General features: G+C 31.5%; 3 protein-coding genes across 3 annotated transcripts in view; all 3 read right to left on the bottom strand.

Moving 5' to 3' along the window:
- LOC116773889 (IDLSRF-like peptide) overlaps nt 1-15,720 on the bottom strand; it is a 36,094-nt gene extending 20,374 nt beyond the window's left edge. The window contains exon 1 of the mRNA XM_032666450.2: nt 15,601-15,720. The gene's annotated coding sequence lies outside the window, so the exon portion shown is untranslated. The remainder of the gene's footprint in view (nt 1-15,600) is intronic.
- Nucleotides 15,721-17,949: 2,229 nt separating this feature from the next.
- Nucleotides 17,950-18,798, bottom strand: LOC116773875 (uncharacterized). Its single transcript, XM_032666425.2, has 2 exons — nt 18,662-18,798; nt 17,950-18,431 (listed from the first exon to the last, which is right to left on the bottom strand). Exons 1-2 carry the CDS (start codon nt 18,684-18,686, stop codon nt 18,154-18,156), a joined length of 303 nt encoding a protein of 100 aa, XP_032522316.1. The 5' UTR covers nt 18,687-18,798; the 3' UTR covers nt 17,950-18,153.
- A 2,723-nt stretch (nt 18,799-21,521) lies between these two features.
- LOC116774114 (trypsin, alkaline C-like) lies at nt 21,522-22,945 on the bottom strand. Its single transcript, XM_032666764.2, has 4 exons — nt 22,788-22,945; nt 22,484-22,664; nt 22,105-22,363; nt 21,522-21,949 (listed from the first exon to the last, which is right to left on the bottom strand). Exons 1-4 carry the CDS (start codon nt 22,822-22,824, stop codon nt 21,644-21,646), a joined length of 783 nt encoding a protein of 260 aa, XP_032522655.1. The 5' UTR covers nt 22,825-22,945; the 3' UTR covers nt 21,522-21,643.
- Nucleotides 22,946-25,354: the final 2,409 nt, after the last annotated feature.

Genomic DNA, 25,354 nt, shown 5'->3' with positions numbered 1-25,354 from the left:
AAGATCCGTAAAATAAAGATTTAAAGTCGGTAAAATTGTTCAAGGTGCAACCACGCCAACGTAATGGTTAAAATGTTTCCAAGTACCTATCTACTAAACACAGAACTGATTCATTAACACAGTTTGATTGCAATAGTCTATATAAGACTGGACTATAAACTGTGTTTGAATAATAATAAATATAAAAGATAGATTTTAACACAGAACTGAGGTCAGATAAATATATATTAATTTATTTGCTTCACATGTTTTTTTTCGGTCGTCGAAGGCTTCCAAAACAGATTAAAAGGGTTAATCCACATAACATATATATAACGAGACTGCCTAGTTCTATGTTAAAAAACATTCAAAGTAATCTTAAACTAACCATTTACTTCCATACTGCTTATAAAATGTCCTCAATCAATCAAATTTGATTCAATCTATTCGATGGAGTTAGTACTGAGCCAACTTGATATAAATTAATTTTATCATCTCAGTGTTTTACTAAAGTTACAATATCGAAATAAAGAATGAGGCCACAAAACATTGAATATTTTGTATTATCAATAGGAAATTAATTAACTGTGTGAGACATGAGAAGAATTGATATCATTAAGGACCATCGAGTACGACAAACAAGTGATTTGACTCGCGAATAAACACAAACCGCTTTATCGATCGTGATTCCGTTGATGACCTTGCCCTAGTTGGCGATGTTTAAAATATATCTATAACCTTACTGGGCTTTCAGAACTTTTCTTTTAATTTAATTAATATCATAAATAAAAAACACTTACGCTATGAAACTTTAAATGTTTAATTAATTAAAGATCCCACTTCATCGATTGATTAAGGAAAACTAAAACAAATATAACAGCGTTAAATTAAAATGTCTAAAATGTCGTAATTGATAACTCCGTGCTGTAATATTGAAGTACTATTGCAAGTCGTGTGTGTTTCTAGAAAGTTTCCGTATATAAAATCAGAATGTGTAACTGGAGCAAGTTAGTTCAGTGTTAGAAGCGGAATGGGTCGATATGAGTCATTTCTGTAGCTCGACTTAGTAATCAGGTTTAAAATTATTTATGTGTTGATGTTTTTATTGTGATGAATGATACTTTTATATATTTTATGGTAGTTTTTTCGTTAACTTACTTCGTTATGTATAGTGTGTAATGAAAAATATTTATTGGGTGTTTGATTGATAGGTCAAAAATTTTGTTAGAGTTAACATATTTTGTTATAATAATGTTTAAGCACTTTTTTTGTATATAATGTGTAATGATAGTTTTCCAACACTTTCAATAAAGGTTTACATTTAATCGTTCCTTTGTTTACTAAACTGTCATTGAAAGCTTTGGGACGGGATTTCGGAGTGAATTATTGACAACCTTCACATACCTTTATATCCGGAGAATCGATTTGGAATAGTAAAACAAGTTTAAAAATAAATGAACTGACATCAGAAACGCAGATGATTTGATACTTTTAAAGTAAATAAATATATTTTTAACAATAAAAATATCTTTTAAATATCACATCACAAAGGATTTTCTGGTTTATACCTACATACATGGAGTTCTAATAGCTGTGTGAAAAGTCTGAAGGTTATTTACTAAAAGTAGTAGAATTAAATAAATATTACTGAACATTAAATTTATATGATTCAAATTCTTAAACTGATAGGATATAGTCAAATAACTGAAGCTCTGGTTTCCTTCATACCAATTAGATTTCAATAGTTCTTGTTACTCAACTGAATAAGTAATTACACTAATTTATAAGCAAAGTTTATAATATTCAATAACATTAAAACCTTTGACTTGTTGCTGTTTGAGTTGTTCGTTAATCGAATATCACGTAGAACAAACCTCAATAACAAATTGTGGATTACGAATTAAAATATTGTTAATTTAATAAGATACAGTAATTTAGTTTCTTATAAATAAGCGAAGTAGGTAGTAGTTATTACGATGTTAATTATGAAGAAACGAGTAAAGGGACAACACAAAGATTTAACTTTCGCAATTGTTTATCATACAACTATTATAACAATAAATACACATACTGTCTGATTTTTGTTTCGATAAGTTTGTATTATTTCTCTTTTATTTTTCACGAAATATTAAAACACGACCTTGGATTGGAGACAGACACAAATGTAATGTATTCCACTCAGGCTTAATTGAACACAGAGAGTTATCGAGCCTCGGAAAGTTCAGACGATCATTTTTAATTAACTAGTAAATAATTCTAATGTTATTATATCTAAGCTAATCACTGATTAACCAGTTACGGAACTTGTGAAATTAAATTTTTATGATATTAATTTATAATTCTAGTATTATTTTTTCTTAGTATATTAAAATATTTATAATCATAATACCATTTCTGTAAAGATTTCAATTAAATATCTTTGACTAATTAAAGGTGACAATATTATAACATGTCTAATTTTTCTTTAGTCCTTTCATTGAATTTTAGATATAAGTATTTCAGTTAAGGCTTAAAATAATACACTGTACAGGAGTAAAAATGAATGGAATAGCGCATTTAAGACTATTTACATACATCGGGGACATTTACGACAAGAACTGCGAAAGTATGTATATATGTATATTATACCCGAATATCAAGGAAGGTTTTGCGAAAGAATGTTTTTCTTAGATAGAGTTATATATCATTATATAAATTCCGTTAAAACGTATTTCTCTTTCTGTTTTCTTGTTAAATACATGCTAAGAACTTTTATTGATAATAACATTTCAATAATTTTATATAAGTAATTGAAATCAATATATCGTTACGAACCAAACATGTTGCAGATAAAACGAACAATCATCAAAAGGAAATGTTATTGATGTGTTACGTTCAGTGGTTCAGTGACAATATCCGAATTCTAGTAGACTTCAATATGTATAGGGAATAAAGATTCCCTTTGCGAGTGTTGGGGACCTCGGTTATGAATATTTCATGACATACATATTCGATGACAATCAATATTGTCTTTGTTCTATTTTCAGAATACATACAGGCCGTTCCGATACACAATACGCCGTACAATATATACAAGATTATTAAAAAGTAATCATACTATCATGTTTTGTATTTTATAATAAAAAAAAAACCTAGAAAGATTGTCCTCCTATTGGTGCCTATTTAAATCTTCAATTATATTTCATAAATGATAAATCCTTCGCATGTTTTCGTTTCATATTAAAATTAAAAATATTTAAAGATAATATCTGAGTTAAACGTAGTACAGAATCATGAATACTTCCGATGTTTATCGATTTATTGCTAAGTTACTAGGAAATTAAAGAGTGCAGGAGAAACGATGTTACTGTTACCAACTTATTAATTACATGGTATGAATGAATGTTACATAAATATGTGCGTAATCAAAAGATAAAAAACATCTCTTTTCGTGGTTGAAATCCGTTTAAAATACTAACTGATAGCTATATAGATTACAGTCTAAGTAACATTTCTTAGAGTAATTAATCAAACGCTCAGACTTAATAGAGTTCGCAGCTTTGTTCGTCTTTAATTAAAAAGGATTCTGAAGGAGATCGGTCTTTTAAGTTTTTATTAAATTTACTCTTTGATATAGCTGCGTACTTGCGGGGAAGTTCCAGTTAAAGGGCAGAGGTGAAGTTAATATTACGGAGATAGAAACTGACCCCAACCCCATGTATTCGTTATTATATATAACTATCTTAACACGAAATACATTCACAACTTCGCAATACTTAATTTCTTCATAGAAAATATTATATGAAGTTTAAATGGTAAAGACGTTCATTTTATATAAAGAAACAAAATTTTAAGTATAAATTTGACAGATGGAACGACGGGAGGAAAATGGGAGCGTGTACAAGTTTAATGTTTTAAGACTTTATTTATTCCAATATAAGTGTCAGTGTTTAATTGAGAACTTTAACCACTATAATTCACGGATGTCTTGTTTGTATGATTTGTAATTTATTGGAATTAATTTTTATTATTCTGAAATGTACCACTCCTTAATATTATCATGATCTTATTTTATTACTTTGAATTTCAATAACAATGTCTATCTAGAATACTGTCCTCTAAATTATAAATTTCATGAGGTCAGACAATCTAAATTCGAGGCAAGCACTACTTAATCAGATTTGCTGGGATAGGTGTTCAACTATGCATTAGAAATAGCAAACTCCGAGGCAATGATTTGAACTCACGAAGAACACTTATTTCTTATTTATTTCACCCTACAATTACATTTCTTTGAAGACTGGGAATAACCGAGTGGAGAAAGTTCATTAATATGGTAGAATTTCATGTGTTTATAAAATATTGAAGAAACAGAAATCGATGAAAGGTTTGTATGAGCGCAGTTAATATTGAACGCTTATCTGCCATGTGTTTTTAAACATATTGCTATAGTGATCGAATAATTCAACATTATTTGTTATTCCACGACTTAGTATTGAGCCTAATTAGTTTGCTGCTATTAACTGAATTTTTTATCAGAGCGTCATGTTCGTCGGTGAGTATGTTTGTATAGCCGTAATGACATCTGCTTTCAACGTCTGCGTCACCTTGTAAACCTCCAAATGTCCACACTCTGGCTTCTCTCTGATGAGGTCCTACTTTAGTACGCTTTAACACAGCTGGTTTATTTAGGAAGCTGGTCTTTAGCCAGGCCTTCGGGTGGCATCAAATACAAACTGATATATTACCGAATTCTCGTCCCCATTGGGGACTTCTAATAATGGTCTGTTTATGTCTGTGTCGACATATCTTAAGTCCGATTACAAGCTACACGGTGAAAGGGGAATGGAGCAGTCCAACCCAGCAGATTTTGATGAGGTACGTAATTTCTTTTCATCTTATCCTTGGTCTCAGGTTTACTTGTCTACTGTATCATATTCGAGCATCTCTGATTCCATGATATTTGTAATACTTTAGGCGATTAAATATATTTTTTTTGATTGCTTTCCTCATTAATGGCAAAGCTCGCTCACGATAGACGCCTGAATATGGCCACGCTAAAAATCCCACGCATTTGGAGTATTTACTCTGAATAAATTCTCGAAACCGTAAAACTCAGGATATTTGTTCCAAAAAAAAAAAACCTTACCCAAACCACGAAGAAAAAGGCATTAAAGAAATCTTATCTTATGAAGCTACATCTCTTCTGAACCTTCTAATAGTAGAGCTCTCTGGTCCTAACCTAACGGAACGAAAGTGAGCAATACAAACTTCTGTCAGTCCTCAACGATCTCCCCTCCTTAAGCTTGAAGGACATTAGCCGCTACGGCAAAGGAAAGAGAAACACTATTATACCAAATTTTATGTCTATTCTTAGATGTGTGCATTCCTAATAAACACATATCCTACGTTTTCTTGACATAAACCGAACTAATGACTCGGGATCAAATTGAGTTGGAAAGGGAGACGATAAAGCATGACAATTTCACAATTCAGGTAGTTTCCGAATGGGCAGATGGCAATGTTGTGAAATTGAACGCCCCCAAAACATATGTCTAATGCCTTTTCACCGCTAAGAGAATTCTTCGTTTACTTTCACTCTAATTTCTCAGAATAATCGTATATACTTTTAATATAACAACCGTTTTCGGTTTCTAGATATAGAGATGTCGTTGGGACTTAAATTTGCGCTCTCTCTCTCTCTTTTTCTCTACTAATCACAATCCTAATCATGTATAGAATACTGCTGGCCCATATGGACAGGCATTCCCAACTTTCACCTGGCTGCTTAAAACTCCGTGCAGTAGTCATAAATATCCAGTTAATATACATTATTTTAATCACGATCTGCTAACCAACATTGTAACTTTTGAACAGTCTTAAGTAAAAGGAACCTAATCAATCAAACTACTTGATGATGCAGAGCACGAGTTTCCTGACAGCAATTCATTTCCAGTTCCCAACTCCCATTGAAACTGGATAAAAATTTAAGGCGTTTCAGAACTTATCCAATATTTAAGTTACAAGATTGTTCATGTACTATGGAAGGAAATAAAATACTTCACAGTTTTATTTAGAAGCCCCTTTAATAGATCTTAAACTACCATTAATGTGCTCTTCTGTCATTGTAATTTATAACTGCCTGCATCAACTAGAACTAAGTTGCAGATAAACGAGACTGTATTGAGAACTAATGGCTCTTAGCCGAAGCCGGGTCTCCTATTGGGTTATCTAGTCGCGCTCCTAGATTTAATGGCGAAGATTCATTTACTATAAAATACTCTATAGCTATCCATTTAGATTTCGACTCCCGTTTTGCTGAAGCTAGGTTTTATTACAGACATTATTATAAAAAGCTCAACAGGTGAAATAAAATAGTTCGAAATATCATGGATTTCTCGCTTGATTTTGTACAACGATCTCCACTAAACAATTTTCTGTTTCAAACGACAACTAGCATATCTTTTAATAGTTCAGTTTTCAATAAAATATGTATATTAATGTATACCATGACATACACCTATTCAAAGGTTTTTATTTTATAAATATAATGTTTTCAGTCCTAATAGCAGTATTGCATTCTGGGCAACAATTAACTCAACCCACAGGGGTAGCCAGGGTAATTTATGTGCAAAGGCTTCATTAATAGCTCCCGCTCATCATGACTTTTAGCTGTTTAAAACACTGTACAAAATATGAACCTGCAAAAATTCTGATATATATGCTGGATTTTATTTTATAATACAGAAATGAAAAAGAAGAGCACTAAATAAGTACGGACAATAATCAATTTATCTTAATAAGATTAAACTCGTATCTGGACTCGATTACTTTATTCTCAGCGATCAGAGTCGTCATTGCTAATTGCCACCATTACATACCAATTTAATGTTATTAGGTATTAAGTCGGTGATTGCGTATCAAAACCCAACTCACGCTCGGTTCAAGGATCAAAGCTCAGCTCCTAATGCTTTATCGGCGCTGTAACATTACCCAGAAGTGTTTCATCCATGAGCAATATATAATTATTCATTAGCATGAACCAGCAGATACCGTCTGTATTATAGTAAACATACATCAGAACCTTCGTTTATTACAAATTTTAATTGCCATGCTTATATCGCTTTATATTCATGAGTTCATGAAGCAGCTATATAACTTGTAGTTTCATTTGCGCCGCGCCAGAGGGCACTCGTATGTAGTGGTGACATTGATTGAGTAGATGTTAGGAAACTTTCCAAATATTAATTTCTGTATGAAGGTCTGTTTCGATTCCGTCCAGGGACCAACGAAACAAATCAAATAACACATAACTTTAACATTAAATTACATTCTTTAATAATAGTCTCGTGTATTTTCTATCACGAAAGATTTTTGAGTACTTTAATTTGTGTTTTTTAATGTGATAATACCTAAGCATGTTAATTTTTAAATTTTAATTATCGATCACTTAAAGCTGGTTAAACAAATAATAACTATATTTTACAAAAACGTACGATCTATATATATGTATAAAAATGTTATAATTGGTTTGTGTATGCTACAAAAACTCACAACGTTCTACATCGATTCAGCTGAAATTTGGACACGATATACAACACGCTTCAAGGATTCTTGTTATTTATTTTTCACAATACTAACATGCCCCTAAGTGCGCCATCTGTCGGAAGTGCGAGGAACATTCACTATATTAACTTACGACAACCGCAGACTTCTCATGTTGCCGGTGTGGATTTGTTACTAAACCGACACCAAACCCAAAAATGTGATAAAAAAAAGTCGTCTGTTTGTTCCGGTCTACGACAAAACTTGGTATAATTATTCTTTAATAACCTGGGCACCGCACTGGGTACTTTTTATCCCGGATAATTATAAATAATAAAAAACAAATTTAATTTTACGGTGCAATCCCTACACCCGATTACTGTACCAACCGCAAATAATAAGTTTGTCGTAGGTTACGTCATACGCAGTGGAGTTCACCAAGGGGCGCTGCACAAAGCTAATATACTATAATATAAGAAAGACAAATTGACTTATGAAATGTTTGTTACACAGTCATGTAAGGATAGGCCATGAAAACGGCATAACTAAGTGAAAAACCCAAATTCTGCTGAGAGCCAGCATTCCACGCGGACGAAGTCGCGGGCAAAAGCTAGTAATTCATATAAATGGACTTTTAATTCCAAAGTTATCAAACGCAATAAAATTAAGGACAGAACTTAATTTGAATATAATCATGTTATTAACTTTAATTAATTAATATCTTTAATTGTATAGGAATTCGAATAAAGGAAGAAATATATACATTGTATAAAAGTATTATACAATTCTGTGGCTGACTAGTGGTCGACTGGCTGGTCCCTGGAGATCTGACGATAGTTATAATTCACAATTTAATAAAATATATAGAGTCTGCAAACGTCAATTACTGTCCGTTACACTTAGATTCCTGACATTGTACATAATAATCAATGATATTATATTTTTATCACGATTTAACAAAAAAATATCCAGTAAAGCGATTGATATTTATATAAGGTTTAATTTTAAACTAGAATAAGAATGACATATATTTATTTTTCGACTCATCTCGGCCCGTAAGATACAATATATAATAGATATTTTAAGTTGTACCAACATTTAAGCCCATTTAGAATATAATTTAACCAAGGCCTACGAATAGTACAAAGAATACCCTATCGTTTACTCTCTTCATCCAAAAACACGCTCTGACAACGAATGTACTCTTTTAACAGAAATAAATTTAAGCTTTACATTATACATTGGGGGTAGGACTGAAAATGCTAACATTTTTAAAACCACTACTTCTTTTATTTCATTTAAGTTTAATTTTCCCTAACACAAGGTTACATGCCAGCACATTATTACAATGACACAGTGACTATTGACCTTTTAATTCATAAAACAATTATGATATAACCACAGTACGTCTCTGTTAAAGATAATAGGTATTAGTTAGATAGGTATTAGTTATAATTTAATTTTCTACATAATGTTTGCGATGTATATTGTTAATTTAATTAAAATCGTTTCGTGGAATGAAGCAATACATTGTATTAGCCGTAAGCAGAGAGATGTTTACGTAATTTTATCTTTTCTTACTTAACATCTAACAAGGATAGATATAAATAATATGAAATAATTATGTTTACTGAAGTATAAAGAAAGGTGTTAATTAATTTTAATATATTTATAATATCATAATTACGAAACACTACCCGACATTACAAAAACTACTTAAATATATATAATAATATTATAAATTTTTGGAGCAAATTTTCTCATTTTTACTGACAACAAAAATATATGAAAAAGAAATTCTCATTGAATTTTCTACTGAAAATTGAGTTGAAGTAATTACGTTAAAGCAACACATTATATATTCGGAGAATAACGAAATGAATTAAAAAAATTATCTTGTTTTCTCAAAGTAAACATAATTTGTAAAACAAAGCGCGTCTGTTGTTAAATAAACTAATACTTTTGTCCTTGCTCTAGAGCTGCTCCTGAGACGCTTTCATTATTTTTCTTTATTTATTTAATTGTTTAACATTAATTTGTACACAGTAAACACAATTTAACGAACGTCTGCTTGTTACAGGGTATGTATAAGAAAGTTTCTATAGAATTATAGAGAGAATAAAATATTTGGTATTTGCCATAACGAAAACTTGCATTTCATTTTATAAAAGCCTCGGGAGAAAACTACAGAATGAAAAATATATAATGTAAATCATATCCTCTACAACAAAGACGTGTTCCTTTTTAAATCGGTTTGATTGAAAATTTAATAATAACAATTTAAACGAAATTTTACAAAAACCCTTTAACCTTCTAACTGTTTTTTGAATCCTAATTTTTTGAAGTCCCAAAAATTTTTCCGTATTATTTACTTCCGTGAAGTAATATTAATTTTATAAATTATGATATCAAAGCAAACCGAGATCTTTTATTTGAACTTTCAGTCATGATAACACATTCGATTTTTTAATTGAAAATAACAATATTTGTGATGTTTCATAAAAAAATATCATCAGTGAATATAAGAGATCACTTGCGAAATTTTATTAATAATATTTTTTTTTCTATAAAGACCATTTTCTTCTGAACCTAAGAACACTAATTTTTAGCGATCAAAAGCCCTCGTTAAGTGCCGTATTTTAACACAAAGGTGCTACTTACACTTCAGATCAATTACAGTTTTTTTTATAAGTATTAGCCTTAAAATTAATGTATTAATTTAGAAGCAATTTTGTATCAGTAATGGCACGGCTACTGACTTTCCTTTGAGATTAAGCTGTAAGTAATGCTATTATTTGAAAAGTTTTATTCCCTGGTTTTTAATAATTTTTTTTAAATCAATATAAAACCAATGTAGTCTATATTTACATAGTCATAAGGCCTATTTTATAACCATGACACGTCTCTGTGGGTCCTCCATATATCCGATGAATTTGCCGATCACAGAGTGTAATGAAATACGTGACTAAAAAGGTTTTAAAATGAAATTCAGCATTATTTTAATCCGCCTACACAGAACCGCCAATGTCGCCTACACTGACACCCACTTGAATTTTGTGACGTGCTTGCAATTTTAAAACCATCTATTAAACGATGTGGTAAAGAGAAATAGGCTTTTATTATTAGTAAATGGGTTTTATGTTTATAGTATAATTAATTAAATGTATGACAAAAGAAAAACCTGCCACAAATATAATGAGTAATAATGAAAGGATATCGCACGGTCATAAAACATAATTTTCATATAATAAGGAATCCTTTTACATAATCGTTAATACTCGTACATAATGATATGATATCTAAGATTTTCGGATGTACACACACAGCCACATGCACACACACACACACACAAACGCACACACATACACATTTAAAATGAAACTGTTTTTCGGGTATAACTCAACGATATAAGAAATATTTGGCGGTAGATGACAAATAACTTACTGCCGGACATTTTCATCTCGTCTGCCCGTGATCGCGGTTGCCGTGAAGTAATCGAAACATCGTGGAAATACAAAATATGTATAATTGTAAAATAGCTTAGTTATAATCAGATATAAGAAGAACAAAGTTTTATTTTAATTCTGCCTTAATGAAAATATAATGAATCCGTACAACATAGTAGTAGTAGTTATATCTAAATATCCACTTTGTCGATGACAAAAAAAATGACAAAAAATTAAGAGGATTTAGATCTCGTTGTTCAATGAAGACAAAACAACCCAAAAAATAATACCCTCGAACGATATCAAATTAAGAAAAATTAAAATGAAGCATTTGAATATTTCATCCCACATTCATGTTTATTCAAATTAATAAAGCCTTTAAAGGATACGTAAGGTAATACATTTGAATGAATAAAGAAAATGTCTATAGAGATATGTATTGTAGTGTGTGTGTCCAACACACGTTTTAAAAATTTGACTTCAAGTTTTTTCCATGCATAAAATTGGGTAAGTTATTTCTCGCAGTTTCGCTCTCTGAAGCTTAGAAGCTAAAAGTTGTCTGACATATTAATACCTTATGTTTTGGACGGTTAAAAGTTAAAACTCCTTGGAACTGTTGGATAAAAAACTCAAAGAATGCAGATTACGAGTATATTGTATATGAACATTATCAGTAACTAATTAATTATAAAACACGAACGACAGACATAACATTTCTGTGTCATGATTTTTTGCATCTTTAATTCCATCGACACGTAGATAACAACAATTTTAAAGTATTAAAAATGAATGTATTCATAAATAGTATAATATCGTGGCACAGTTTACGTGTCCCGTGGCATTACTAGAATGGGACATGTCACGGCAATAAAATGAGGACATACGTATCGTGGCTTCAATCGTTAATAGCACATATCTTATATTTTTGAACACATATATGTAATATCCTATCATGCATTAGCCATACATTTGGAGAATAAATCCAATCCAGAAATAGAAATAACTAAAAAAACATTTGCGCTTTCTGTTTTCGACACTCTTGCTAATAAATTTAGGTCTGTTTTTCCAGTTATTCTTTGAACAAATGCTATCGTGCTTCTCCTGCGGAAGATAGAGTCTCTTTTTCAACAGTAAAATGTTTTTTTTATATATATATATTCTCTAACTGCTAGAGATCCTTAACCGATGCTTTGTAAAGAGCGTTCTTTTTTAATTTCTTCCGCTTTCGTCCTAATGTCGCAAAATAAAGTTAGTAAAATGTTTACTGTGATAAATAGTTTTTTGTAGAAATATAAAAGTATATATATACTTATTTCTTTCACGTATTATTTTTAAATTCTAATTGACTGAAGAATCTATTTACGGAATTAAAATTTTCACCATCACAGGTTTAAAGTTGCCAAAATCAATTTAAATTATCAAGTGTTACCTAATTTCTTACTCTGTATGTATCCACATTCGTTGTACCTTCGAGGTAGATGTCTTAATTTCATCTCTTAAATACATTATGATATAACATTTTGAATTTAGCCCAAAGTTAAGATAACTTTTGGTAAATGCGACTGTACTTGACAGGTACCTTCGTTTAATACAAGTGATCACGATATGCTTGAACATTTCAGTTCAATGAATATAACAGAGATATAATATTGTGGGTTTATATTAAAATTTTATAACATTTTAAATTATAATTATAATAGGAGTCAAACCAAAACATTTGTTTTTCTTTCCTATTCCTGGAATTCCTTAATCATTATAACGATAAATCACCCTGTTAATATTTTATACAAGAACGTTTTGTAATATTATATATATGTATATATATATATATTGAGATAGGTGCCAAAAGAGCAGACGGCCTACTTGATGGGCAATAGTCACCGACGCCTATGGACGTCAGCAACATCTTTGTTGCATATGTGTTGCCAACCTGGGTTTTTGAGGAAAAGGGAGGGGTGGGAATAAGGAAATCGCAGGAAAGGGTAGGAAAATGGAAAGGGCAACCAGCTCTCTCAATCATCGGACGAAAAGCAGCGATTAAAGGCTACTTCACACCAATCTTCAGTGAGAAAGTGGTACTTCCTCGGTCGAGCCAGCCCATGTTCGAGCCGTAGTTACTGACGACAGCCAGGCTCTAACACCGTCAAATTAAATAAATAGCATAATACGACATATCATTTCTTATAACTTTATAGCTATTATAATTATAGCATATTTAGTTTAAGGAGATAAAATAATAGTAAAAATGTAATTGTAGATGTATGAGACTAAATATAAACATAGACTTCAGGATGGCCTTGCAATTATACATTTATTGCTGGTTTAAATAAAAATATATGAAGAGAGACTGGATAAAGTTTCAGAGAAGCTGATTTATGTGCAAGATATGAGAGTTTTCTGCTAGTCTAATAAGGATTACTAAATCCTTCCAATCATCTTAAAAACCCGTTGTGGACATGATTTTGCAACTGCAACGTGAGATGTAGCGAAGAGAGGACTCGTTTGTTCTATTGAATGTATCATTGTATGTTGCATGATGATCCGAGTGTAACGCATATCATTTCAATAGTAAATGCATGTACTAAGCCTTTATTATGAAATATATAGAAAGATACTTATCTAACAACAGAGTAAATTCAGCCACAGAAACGAAATTCCAAGTAATATCGTTCTCTAAATATATATATTTACTACAATAAATGTACAACTACTAATATTAATTTAACCTACGAAATAATTTTTTTATCATCTTATTGGATGTTGAAACAAAATACTAATGAGATCTAAGATCTAAGAAACAAAATACTCCTCACAAGGGCCTTTCGGCTTTTGAAACAAAAATATTTTTATGTTAAGATTTATCAGTAACGTATACTAATTAATCTTCGGTGGAAAACTGAAGACAAATTGAATAAGAAGTTTTAAAGTCCTTTGATAAACATCTTCTTACAAAGAAAGAGAACTCCGTCCGAATTGCGTCCTTAGTTTTAGATAACATGAACAACATAAAAATCACGTGATTGATTTAACTGCGGACGTAAAATAAGTATATTACATGTTTATTATTAATTAGTCTAGTTACTTTATGATGTACACTTTAAAATGTCAAATTTTGATTTGATTAGCCCAGAGCGGCAAGTGTTATGACCTAAAATTATTTTAAGCCACGAAATCAACTGACCTTTTTAATATCATTTAACCTTTAAAACTCAATGAACTGTGATAATTCATCTTCAATATCATCTTATATCATGCGATAAAACTATCGACAAGCTTGTATGAGTACTAATAAGATATTGAATTTAACAAATTAGTAGAAACTTCATTAAATTTTAACTCTGTTACACTTAAAAAATCTATTTATTTCATATATATGTATTGTTTTAAATTAAAAACTTTAAATCAAACTTTAACAGATAGTGATAATTTTTCCATGTAATAATATAATCAAATGAGTGTAGAAGAAGAGAAATATAAGTATGTTCTTTAATATAAAGGATCTCTGTCGTTAGTCCCGGATATTATAACAAGCTCGTATAACCCTTTGTCAGGCTCACACGCTTTCATGAAACGAACTCCGAATATACTTCATATTAAAACAAACGTATTTCTTAGAAAACATGTCTCTCTTCCGAGGTTATTCAACACTTACATCATTACTCAGATCTTCCCCGTGAGACGGGTTAAGTATCTCTTGAAATTTCTTTGCTTTTCAGGTTAAATGTAAACTAAGGCGAGGCGTAAGAATATCGTAGAGACAAAGAACGTAGCACGACCTATACTACAGAACGTAAATTTAACGCCCTCAGCGGCTTTCAAAGTAATTACTTCACATTTAAGATAGCAGGAAAATCGGTCATCATGAAAATTTATTACTAACTGACGTATGTGACATACATTTTAGGATTATTTATTGAAAATGATAAAATTATAAATTTGATCAAGTGTTACATTAGAGGCATACGCTCTCGGGAGACTATGATCATGAAATCGATTTTCTTTTTACTCTCTAGAGCTAAGTTTATTTTTATTAGTTTACGGGAGCCTGCAGCTTCATCAGCTTACGTTATATATCATTCAACATAATATATTTTCCTTTGCTATCACATGTTGTTTCTTTGTCATGCTATTTTTAATATTTTACTACGTCGACTATAAAACAGAGTAAGTTTATTAAATATTATTTAGTGTTAATTATATTAAAAAGACGAATGAAGAGACGTAATTCCGAGAAAACTTTTAAAAACTAACTATATCGAATGTATGGTGTACGGATATTTTATATAAAATATACTGGTGACTTGTACTGAAATCTTTTCTGTTATTATAAATGTTAAGATTTATTAAAATATTAAATTTATAAGAATACTCAAAAATATTGTATCATGTGTCTTATAAGAGAAATATTTTATATATAGATTCCTTTTGTATTAAGAGACAACGGCAAGCCGGAAAAACTTGTTGAATTCAGCGCGCAACAGATACCACTAATTATTTAAAGAGATCCTCATTACTTTTTACATTTAAGGCTGGCTGTGATGTTTATACACTTAAACATATATATAGGTGTACCTCGAGACAATGAATATATTTATTGATTTATAAACGATAGAAGTAAATTGAATGTATTGATTATTAAAGACATATTTACCTTACGCGATGACTGGACAGCAGAAGTATTAAATCACAATAAATTAGTACATAAAATGTAAGATTTGATGTCGAATGGACCGTCCGCCCGCTTCGACTGTTCAGCCGAGACTGGTGCGAGGTCCTACCTTTACCTGTTACAGTAACACCCCAGGGCGGGGGCGAAGTCACGATGAGAGCCCGTTTCCGGGCGAGTTCCATTCGACTAAAGACAAGGACGCAAATACATTTAATATAAAAGTACGAGAGAGAGAGATAGAGCAGATGTGAGGTGGGTAGTTGAAATTATATCGCAGAACTTCATTTAGCCGATGTGTCCCAGGCTTTAACTTGATAAGCTTCAATAACATTTATTTATATGAATTAAAAATAATTAAATAATACGTTGTACAGTTCATTGAGACTAAATTATTTACATTAACTTTGCAACTTTTTTTTTTGTTTTACTTTTTGTATAACAATACAAAAAAAAACATTTCTGAGTGTAATATTTTATATATAACACAGCCTTTACGAGTCTCTTTGCTATTTTAATCAACACATAACTTTTCCTCGTAGCATTAACTTAAACGAAAACTTTAATATTTCATACTCGATGGGCGAAGTAGCATTTTCCCAGCTTTGACGGAGACATATTCTGTAAGGCTTTCCCGCCCTTTAATCTATCATTATTCCCGTCCTTTTCTAACGCACTACATTATATGGAATTCATCAATAGGACCGAAAGAGCCAGCTATAGTTCTGATGATGAATGAAATGTATGACAGGCTTTGTGTCACTAATGTTTCATTCTACGTAATTTAGTGCATATTATTGTATCACGCTATTATAACTCTTATGGCACTGAGATAAATGTGACAATGCTATACTAAATAAACCATTAGCCTGTACGAGTGTTGCGGTAATTACTTAAGTCGTTCTGTTTAGTGGTTTTTGTCATAATTTACCAGAAAAAAAGCAAAAATATCCCGTCGTTTTCACATCTATCTATCACCGTAATATTGTACTTATAGCTTTCATGAAACACTTATCTTCTGTATTCTAATAATAGGTTAATATAAAGTAACAAGTTTACATCTGTAATGAGGACTTCTTTTAATCGCACCATTTATTAAAGTTATAGTATGGAATGCTACTCATCCCACGACATTCGAAAGTTCACAGAAACACCCACGATATTGAAAATTAGTTGGAAAATTTTATTGAAACAGTGAGTAATGATATCACAGCAATAAATAAAAAGTATTTTTGTCAATTACCTTTTTTAATTTCAAAATCGTAACTTTCACTACATCTTGACGTTAGTTCTCCTGCTGGTCCGTGAACATCTGTCAATAAAATACCAGGTGTTTTAAAGCCCGAGGACTATAAAGAGTTAGTAGTAAAAGCCTATAAATTACTTTCTAGAATATCCAATACGTTCAAACGCAGCTGCAATTCTTTGTATGCAGTCCAGGTTCTGTAGGTACGTAGATAATACGCTGTTCCATCCGCTATCCATTATGTGAAACTAAATCCTATCATTTTTGTATAATAATATCATACAGAAACACTCTGCTATAGAAATATAGTAAGCTCATAAAAGGCTATCCCATAAAATATTTTTTAAACGATATAAATGAATATAAAATCTTCTTATATTTCTATACATAGCTGATATTTATTAAAGTTTCATTAGGTGTGAAATCATTTTGAATTCTAATATAATTCAGTGTAATTTTCCGCCGGCGGCCATTTTGAATGCTGTCGGGCGCGTCCTCCTCAAACGCGAGGCCAATTTCAAAGTTGCATTATGCAGCATAGCAATCAAATCCCCCTGACCTCAAACTCCGTGTAATTTGTAGTTTCTAAGTAAAACACATAGGTATATAGTTTCACAAGTTTCGTAGCAAATGGAGTGTTAATATAGTAAGAGGAATAACATAATAGACGTAATGAAGTTCGTGACTTATTAAATATGGAAAATAATTTTTAAAGTTACAGAACTATTAATTCACAGAAACAAACGAAAAAGATTAGGTTTGTAATTGAATACCTTGATATATTTTTTATAAATTTCTGAAAATAAGTAACAATTACTGGGAATTTATAACCAAATTACAGATTATCGTTATATTTTGAAGGGATTTTGTTAATAAAATATAATTTTCATTCTAAATTCATTACGATGTCTTTTAATTTATTAATGAGTAGCATTTCTTAAAGTGGCAATTTTATAAAATCGAAGAGAAGTAATAGCTGTTACTGTGTTAAAATATAAAAGTAAAAATAATAATTGAATCAGATTATTTATATTATGAAAAATAACACACACACTGACAGATTTTCAAATTATTTATTGTCATACTTATATGATACAACACCATTTAAAATAACTACGCTAGCCATATAAAAAGGATAAGTAATTTAAACTCAACGGACATAAATGAATAAATCACATTTCATAGGTATTAATCTAAAAATTGGTTTAACATTTATCGTAATGTTAAAAACATTGGTTAAATTAAACTAAACAGCTCATTTCAACCTTACCGCTATAATTATAATGATCATTTTACAATTCCGTGTGTGTTGATGGAAATTTCTTTAGAACAGCGTGGTAAAGATTATAAAAGGCATACACGGAAACACTTAAAATAATAGCCAGAGAGCCGCCGAACACGAAGCTGAGGAAGTTCCCGTCTATCATCGTGGTACCTTGGAGACTCCTCGCCTGGCCCTGGAAAAGGTCTTTTGTCCCCGAACCAGCTGCCTTTCTCTCTTCCATCATCCTTTTCATTGAAGACAACCGCTCTTTCAACTCATCGATCGATTCCATAACATCCTCGGAATCTATAAACAATAATATATTGAACACTTCGATACATTCACAAAAAAATTACAATAAAACTACACTAAATGCGTAAATATGAATATTTATAATCCGACATTAAATTAAATTAAAAAACGACTGTATAAGTTACAACCCCCATTACACGAACACTGTGGCTTATAAGACGTCGTCAAGCACAACGTCAACAGTCATCACAGAATGACACAATAATTTAAATTCACATCATTACCGTGACTTTCTCGTTCTGGGCTCATTTTGGATAATATTTCCTTTGTTTTGACTATCCACAGAGATCCCGATGTTTCGCAAATATGGCCGCCACGCGTGCGCTCTGCTCTCCTGGGAAAGCCGGGATATTGATCGGAGCCCGGGAATTCCTAGCCTGGATTCTAGATTTATATAAATATGATATTGGAGCTAGGGCTGGCACTTGTGTTGCCACCTAGGGCTTTTATTATACCCCCGCTGTGACAGTAATACGGCAATTTATATAGATTTAATTCAGCACAAAATAACAAGATTTCGTCTCTTCATCGAATGTAATATCCGATGTATTATATATTAAAAATTTAATTTATATTCCTGTAATAATTTAAATAATCCAAACGCCTGTAATTAGATATTTGTTAGAGATGGCAAATATTTTTACCAAAAATTTTGGAACGGCTGAGTAACGTTCTTCAGATCCTTTTTATAAAAATGTTTTGTAGAATAATATTATATTTCAAAGCCAACGAACACACACGGAGTTATATCAGAAACAAAGAAACGTAAAAAGATCGTAGACATCATAAAGACTCGTTGGTGGCTGGTGGAACACATACTGTAAAGTTAAATTAACAAAACTTAACATTATTTAATAAATATCACTGCCTTTTATTTTTCATTAAATCCATTCTTATTTTCCTTTGTAAGGTAGAATTACCGTCTGTAGCTTCTTTAAACACAAAATTACCTTAGAGGGAGGATAATGTTCTTATTTATTCTTATAGGATTGACAAAATTAATCACATCTCAACCACACGGAAAAGATTATGACGCTAACTTTACCAAACAGCTAGTTGTTTTGTTCTTACAATGATATGTTAAATAAAGGCATTCAAATTCAGAAGTGAAGATTATAAATGGATTAACGAGCTTATTTCACAATATTTCTTACTGCAATGACATAATTTAATGAATATTTTGTTTCTGTATTTACATATATTTCAAACCAAATGACATACTGCACTGAAATCACGAGCTTAGAACAATGTTCTATTGCAAATATATTATTAATAACATGTCATACAATAATTGTCAGGCACTTAATTATGACCAACTGATAAAACTATCTTTATATCTGAAGGTATGTATGTTTTGCTCCTTAGGTTTTTGTAATACCGCTAAAATTTTTTGTAATTTTTATACCTACTTGCAGATTATTAGCAAGGCCATCTATTGACGTTCAGCTAAACTTCGCATAGTCACTTTTATGAAGTTAAGCCGTTGTCCGCTCATTAGTTACACATTTCTAATATAGATGACGCTATTTTTTGATTAAATATTTACGTTATTAGTTAAAAAAATCCACAGCATCTACAATACATTATTTATAGTACATAAATATGGTTAATTTGAATTTTTATACATATATATACGGCATTTCATCTATCAGGTATAAGAAAAGGATTTTAAAGAAGCAAACTTCAGTTATCAGCTGACTTGTCTTCTTATCTTGTAAAGCTTTGACTATGATTAAACAGCCGGTCAGATAAGGGTAGTGAGACTATGAACGATTATTATTTAGATTTTAAGCCGAACCTCTTTACTTAGATCAGATATAACAGGTGTGGTTTACCCATAACTGAGTGAGTGAAGTAATTGGATCGGTAAAATTATTTATAATTAGATTAATGAGTGCCCAAGATAGAAAACTATCTATTCTTAAACTTAAATATTATATTTCAAAGTTGTGCCAACCGGTACGGTAATTATTCAATAAAAAGTTTGTTGAATAATAGCGGAAAATGGAATTCAAAAAAATTGTCAGCACTTCTAGAACGAAGTTCTTCCTGCTCTGAGCAGCTCGCTAGACAACCATGCACCAGATTACTGGTTTAGGTATTTGTGTCCTTGTGGTTTCACGGCACATCACTTCTGCATTACGGTTTGAGTTTGACCAGTAATCGTGAATGACCTTAAGGAAGATCCTCACTTTATCTATATCACAAGGTTTTCTACTAAGCCGATATACCGTCGACTACTTCGACATTATCCTTAACCGATTTGTGGATATAAAATTCATTGGCCCTCTCGATAGTAAAGGTAAGAATCTAGTATTATCGAATCCTTGGCCCGTCTTCGGATTTCTGACAACCCCCTGTATGCCAATTAATCTGGTGGGTTATTCCTCAGCCACGTATGGCGTCCATCATAGAGAGTCAGATGTAGTCGGTTTTGGTACCTTGTCCTACCCTGGCTACATTACCATCACGCTAGGCTGGTGGATTGTTGACTGTGCTTTTACTGATCGCTAATACAGAGCACTCTTCTAATGGCTGAGAATATTTGGTGGCCGTCAACAATATTAAAACTAATTGGTTTAAGCATTTACGAAATTTATTGCCATAGATCGGTCTTTTAATATGTAAGATGCATCACCAGCAGGCAGCAGGTGAGGTCAAGTGGACGCAATTTGTAGAACAATGTACTGTTTAATTTATATATATCTTTATCGACATATATATATCGACTAAGTAAAGAAAGAGAAAACAGCTGATTGATTATCATTTTGATGACTTAGTTATCGATATACGTTGGAATAAGAGGGACTCTTTGACCAAACCATACATTTTGTAGGACAGTTTCTTTAACGATAAATTTAGATACTTGCCCTAAGATGTAAATTTTAACATAAAAAAGTTCAGCTAATAATAGATTGTTTTAGAATCATCAAATCAACAAATATTCTCTCTGCTGCTTCTGTTACCTACCACAATGGAGATTTATTACGAAAAAGGTGGGAGTGTGATTGAAACGAAGCAAAACCAGGCATCCTGGACTATAAAACTTAATAGGCAATTTATGACGAAATAAAATTAATAAGGTGTAGATAAAGGTATATTTAGTTTGTTATGACCATTGTGTAGCTTTTAAAAAAATTCAGACTTCATTTTATAAATAACAAAAGTATTTTACTCGAAATCAATATCTTTTTAATAGAATACACTTAAATGGAATTTTCAACGATCCAGTTTGTGTAAGGAGCGACCGCTGTGCTGACGCCTGGGAATTGAGCCATGGCGCATCCAGCTCCCCAAGAAACAACACCAATAGTGATATTACCGTAGTACAGGGGACCTCCAGAGTCACCCTGGCAAGCATCTTTACCACCGACGCCGAGGATTCCAGCGCAAATCATATTTTCAGTAACCTTCAATGGCCTGGGACGGTTTGCGTAGATTTCAGCACATAATGTATTGTTGACTGTGTAAATGGTGACGTCTCGAAGAACTGAAGATAATTGACCACCGGACTGTTACAAAACAGAAGAAACACTTTAATTTAGAGGTCTTTTGATTACTTTTCAGTACATCTACAAAGTTATACATATCTAAACTGAAATTTGGACGAAATTAATTTAGTATATCGTGACGGATTCAAATTAAAGAACTTAGAAGTCATACTTACAGAGGTGGTTCCCCAACCAGCGTGGACAACTGGTAGGTTTGCTGGAATAACGGAACCCTGAGCAGGAATTGAAGTTCTTGCAACAGCAGGACTATAGACCAGTGCTTGTATTAGTCTAACCACAGTTATATCACCATCGTAACTCAAAACAGAGTTATAGCTGGGGTGATTGTAAGCGACAAGAACATAGCTGACTTGTCCACCGTTGTTCCTATAAGTGGCACCAGCTCTGATACGACGCAATTGTGGTGAGTAGTTTCTAAAATACAGATGCAATGTAAATTACCTTTCACATTAATGATTCTTTATGAAAGATTAACAAATTAGCCCATGGATAAGATATTAAACAAAAATAACTTTATTTAGAACCATATCTTACCGTCCTTCAAAACAATGAGCTGCGGAGATTACGGTTCTAGTGGTAATAATGTTAGCGCCACACGATTGAGACCAAACACCGGAGAATACTCCTTGGAATTCTACTTGGACTATTGAAGGATAGTTTTCGATAGTGGTTGGTTCACCTCCCACAATCCGGTTAGGCAGCGAGGTTACAGAACCTAAAAGAAATATAGAAGGATGAACCGGCTATTAAAACTTTAAAATATATTCAGTCTTCGCTGGGATTGTATTTTTTTTTATTTTCATCACATGATTAAAGAATTCAAATAAACTAAATTTACCTGCTAAGGCAGCGAGTGCAAGTATCCAGAAAGCCATGTTATCCTTTGAGACCAAGTCAGCTATTGCGATTTGGCCACGATTTTCTTTTATATAGACTACATATATGTTGTAAATTTTATGACCTACTGATATTACTCGAGAAGCTTATCTTTGATAAATGTTATGTTTAGTGATATCAAATTCATTTCAATCAATGTATATTCATTTATCCGAGCTACTTTAAAATCTTTGTCTAAATGTTTAAATATTACTTCATTTAAGTTTTATTTGACGAACTGAAAAATCAAAGTTAAGAATATAAAAATTAAAGAAGAGATTTTCTGAAATGTTGCATATAAATGGCTACTTATACAGTAGTAGTCGAAATTATAAATTAATAGGATAATCAGTCACGTGTCATAAAACTGTGTTAGAACATTTTTATTGTCTACATATCTGACAGATATATGTCTCTATGTATTATGATCATAATCTGATAATTAATTTTTTTTTTCCTTATACCTACTTACTGTTCAAGACACCATAAATTACACCAAAATAGATTTCATTGTTTATATACTAATCTCTTTTCGTACAATTTATTTATGTATTTGAATGTACTGTCGCAGATTTTTATTATAAATAAAGCTATTTGTAGGATTTTAAATCTAAATTTAGTCTACATTCAGCCTGCTGCTTTCCAAGCATAACATAATTAGATTTTAACCGAGGCTTCTGTAGTAATATCTCAGTTTGAATCTTTCACTCATAACCTTATCGTTGCTTTTTCTTATTCTCATACCCCAATCTCAAATTTCTCGACAAAAAATATTCCATAAATGTACTACAATATTACATCGACCAGAATATAAATTTTTATTACTATGATGATTCTTCAGTTTCTGTAAGGACAGACACATATTAGTGATATTTAATACGTCTAAAGTTTTATACGACATATAGATAAATTACAATAAAACAATAAGCCAATGTAATAAAACATTTATTATCTTTAAACGTTCGAGTCCTAAAACAAATATTTTTTTGATTGAAATTATTTTATCGATTCTAGTAGACTCTGTGAATACAACAGATTGATAGGTATTTGTGTTCCAAGAATTAAGTTGCCATCACTTTATTTCTTCTGTAAGATCTTGTGGCTAGTACAGAGTGGCGATGATTCCACCTTTATTCCGTGCGTGATACGAATCGGAAAACTTTAGTCATTCTTTATTCCATCGTCATTCCTCTAAACTCATATACCTATATGATATATATGTATACGCTCAAGGCCAAAAAAGTTTTAGAAGCTTCGTCACAGTTGACAATTACTGACTTCAAACGACTTGTATCAAATGGATTCTCTACACCTTACTGTTCTTATGTTAAAAAAGTTTATGGCACGTGTAAAATATTATGGATTTTCCATTCAGCAAAATATTAAAAAAAATGTAATAACATATTATATACATTGTTTGTTGCACGTCAGAATATTCGACCCTTACACATCATATAAAAGAAATAACCAGTAACAAATAAATTAAAGTAAATTGGAAAAAACGTGTTAATATTGCTATCTAGGAACCGTTAAGTATTTAAAGAAGAATTGATTAGATAACATGATGACGGTCACATTGTTTTAATGTTACTGACATTCAAAATAGGACACGGCTACTACGCTAATTCAAACCGAAATTTATTTATTACAAAACCCGAAAGAAATCACAAAGTATGAGTAGTTAGGATTAGTTTCCGAGATTTCCCTTAGCTAAAGTTGAAAATGAAATAATGGGCGTATTGTAATGACAAACGCAATGATTATTTATATTTTATACGAACAAATAGCATAGGCATCTATTAATATGAATAGTGTTTGACACTAAAAATGGCTTCAGTGCATCGTACGAGAATCTATTTACGAAATGTGAATCAACGACCGAATAACTGACACGCGAGCGGTGATGGACTCATTATCAGTTATAATAATAGTACAGCAATTACGTGAAGCGTTCAGATATGTTGACTTACGAAATGTCATCATTTTAGATAAATTACAGGCGCACTTAGAAAGATATAAGCTACTGCTGACTGTAAACAGAAGTACGTAAAGATAGGAATGTGGAAAATTTAAATACATTATATTCCGTATAGGGAAACAAACAACTTTTCCTTATTATCTGTAATGTTAGCCTAAGCTACACTTTAAAATAAAATCAACGTGTCTTTTTTAAATTTCAAATAGACTGAGTTTTACTGAAGAAATATGAAAAATGCGTACGATAGCCTATCTACATCAAAGCGTAATGTAAAGAAAAAAACTGTCTGTTTTTTCCAGCTAATCTCTGGAACAGCTGGCCCACATTGCAATCAAATTTCAGGAACAAGTAGATAATGTCATAAGTTATTCCACTTTTTCATTGATCTCGAAAACAAGAAAGTTCTCAATTCGGCAACATTTTTTAGCTTTTCGATCCCGGGCAAATCGAAGGCACGAGTAGGTATAGAAAAGTAATACGAAGGTCGGAAATGTAAAATAATATAATATAAGAATGTTGTAAATCTGAAAAATAAAATTTCATTTCAAACG

Source organism: Danaus plexippus, chromosome 20 (assembly GCF_018135715.1).
Source record: "Danaus plexippus chromosome 20, MEX_DaPlex, whole genome shotgun sequence".
NCBI classification, from domain to species: domain Eukaryota; kingdom Metazoa; phylum Arthropoda; class Insecta; order Lepidoptera; family Nymphalidae; genus Danaus; species Danaus plexippus.
The sequence above is the reverse complement of the archived record's forward strand: the minus strand, read 5'-3'. Positions and strand labels throughout refer to the sequence as shown.

Coding starts and splice junctions, on each gene's coding strand:
- LOC116773875 (XM_032666425.2), bottom strand. CDS start 18,686: ATGAGCCCAGAACGAGAAAGTCACG. Junction 18,432..18,661: donor CCCAGAACGAGAAAGTCACG/GTAATGATGTGA, acceptor TATTGTTTATAG/ATTCCGAGGATGTTATGGAA.
- LOC116774114 (XM_032666764.2), bottom strand. CDS start 22,824: ATGGCTTTCTGGATACTTGCACTCGCTGCCTTAGCAG. Junction 22,665..22,787: donor TGCACTCGCTGCCTTAGCAG/GTAAATTTAGTT, acceptor TATTTCTTTTAG/GTTCTGTAACCTCGCTGCCT. Junction 22,364..22,483: donor GCTCATTGTTTTGAAGGACG/GTAAGATATGGT, acceptor TCTGTATTTTAG/AAACTACTCACCACAATTGC.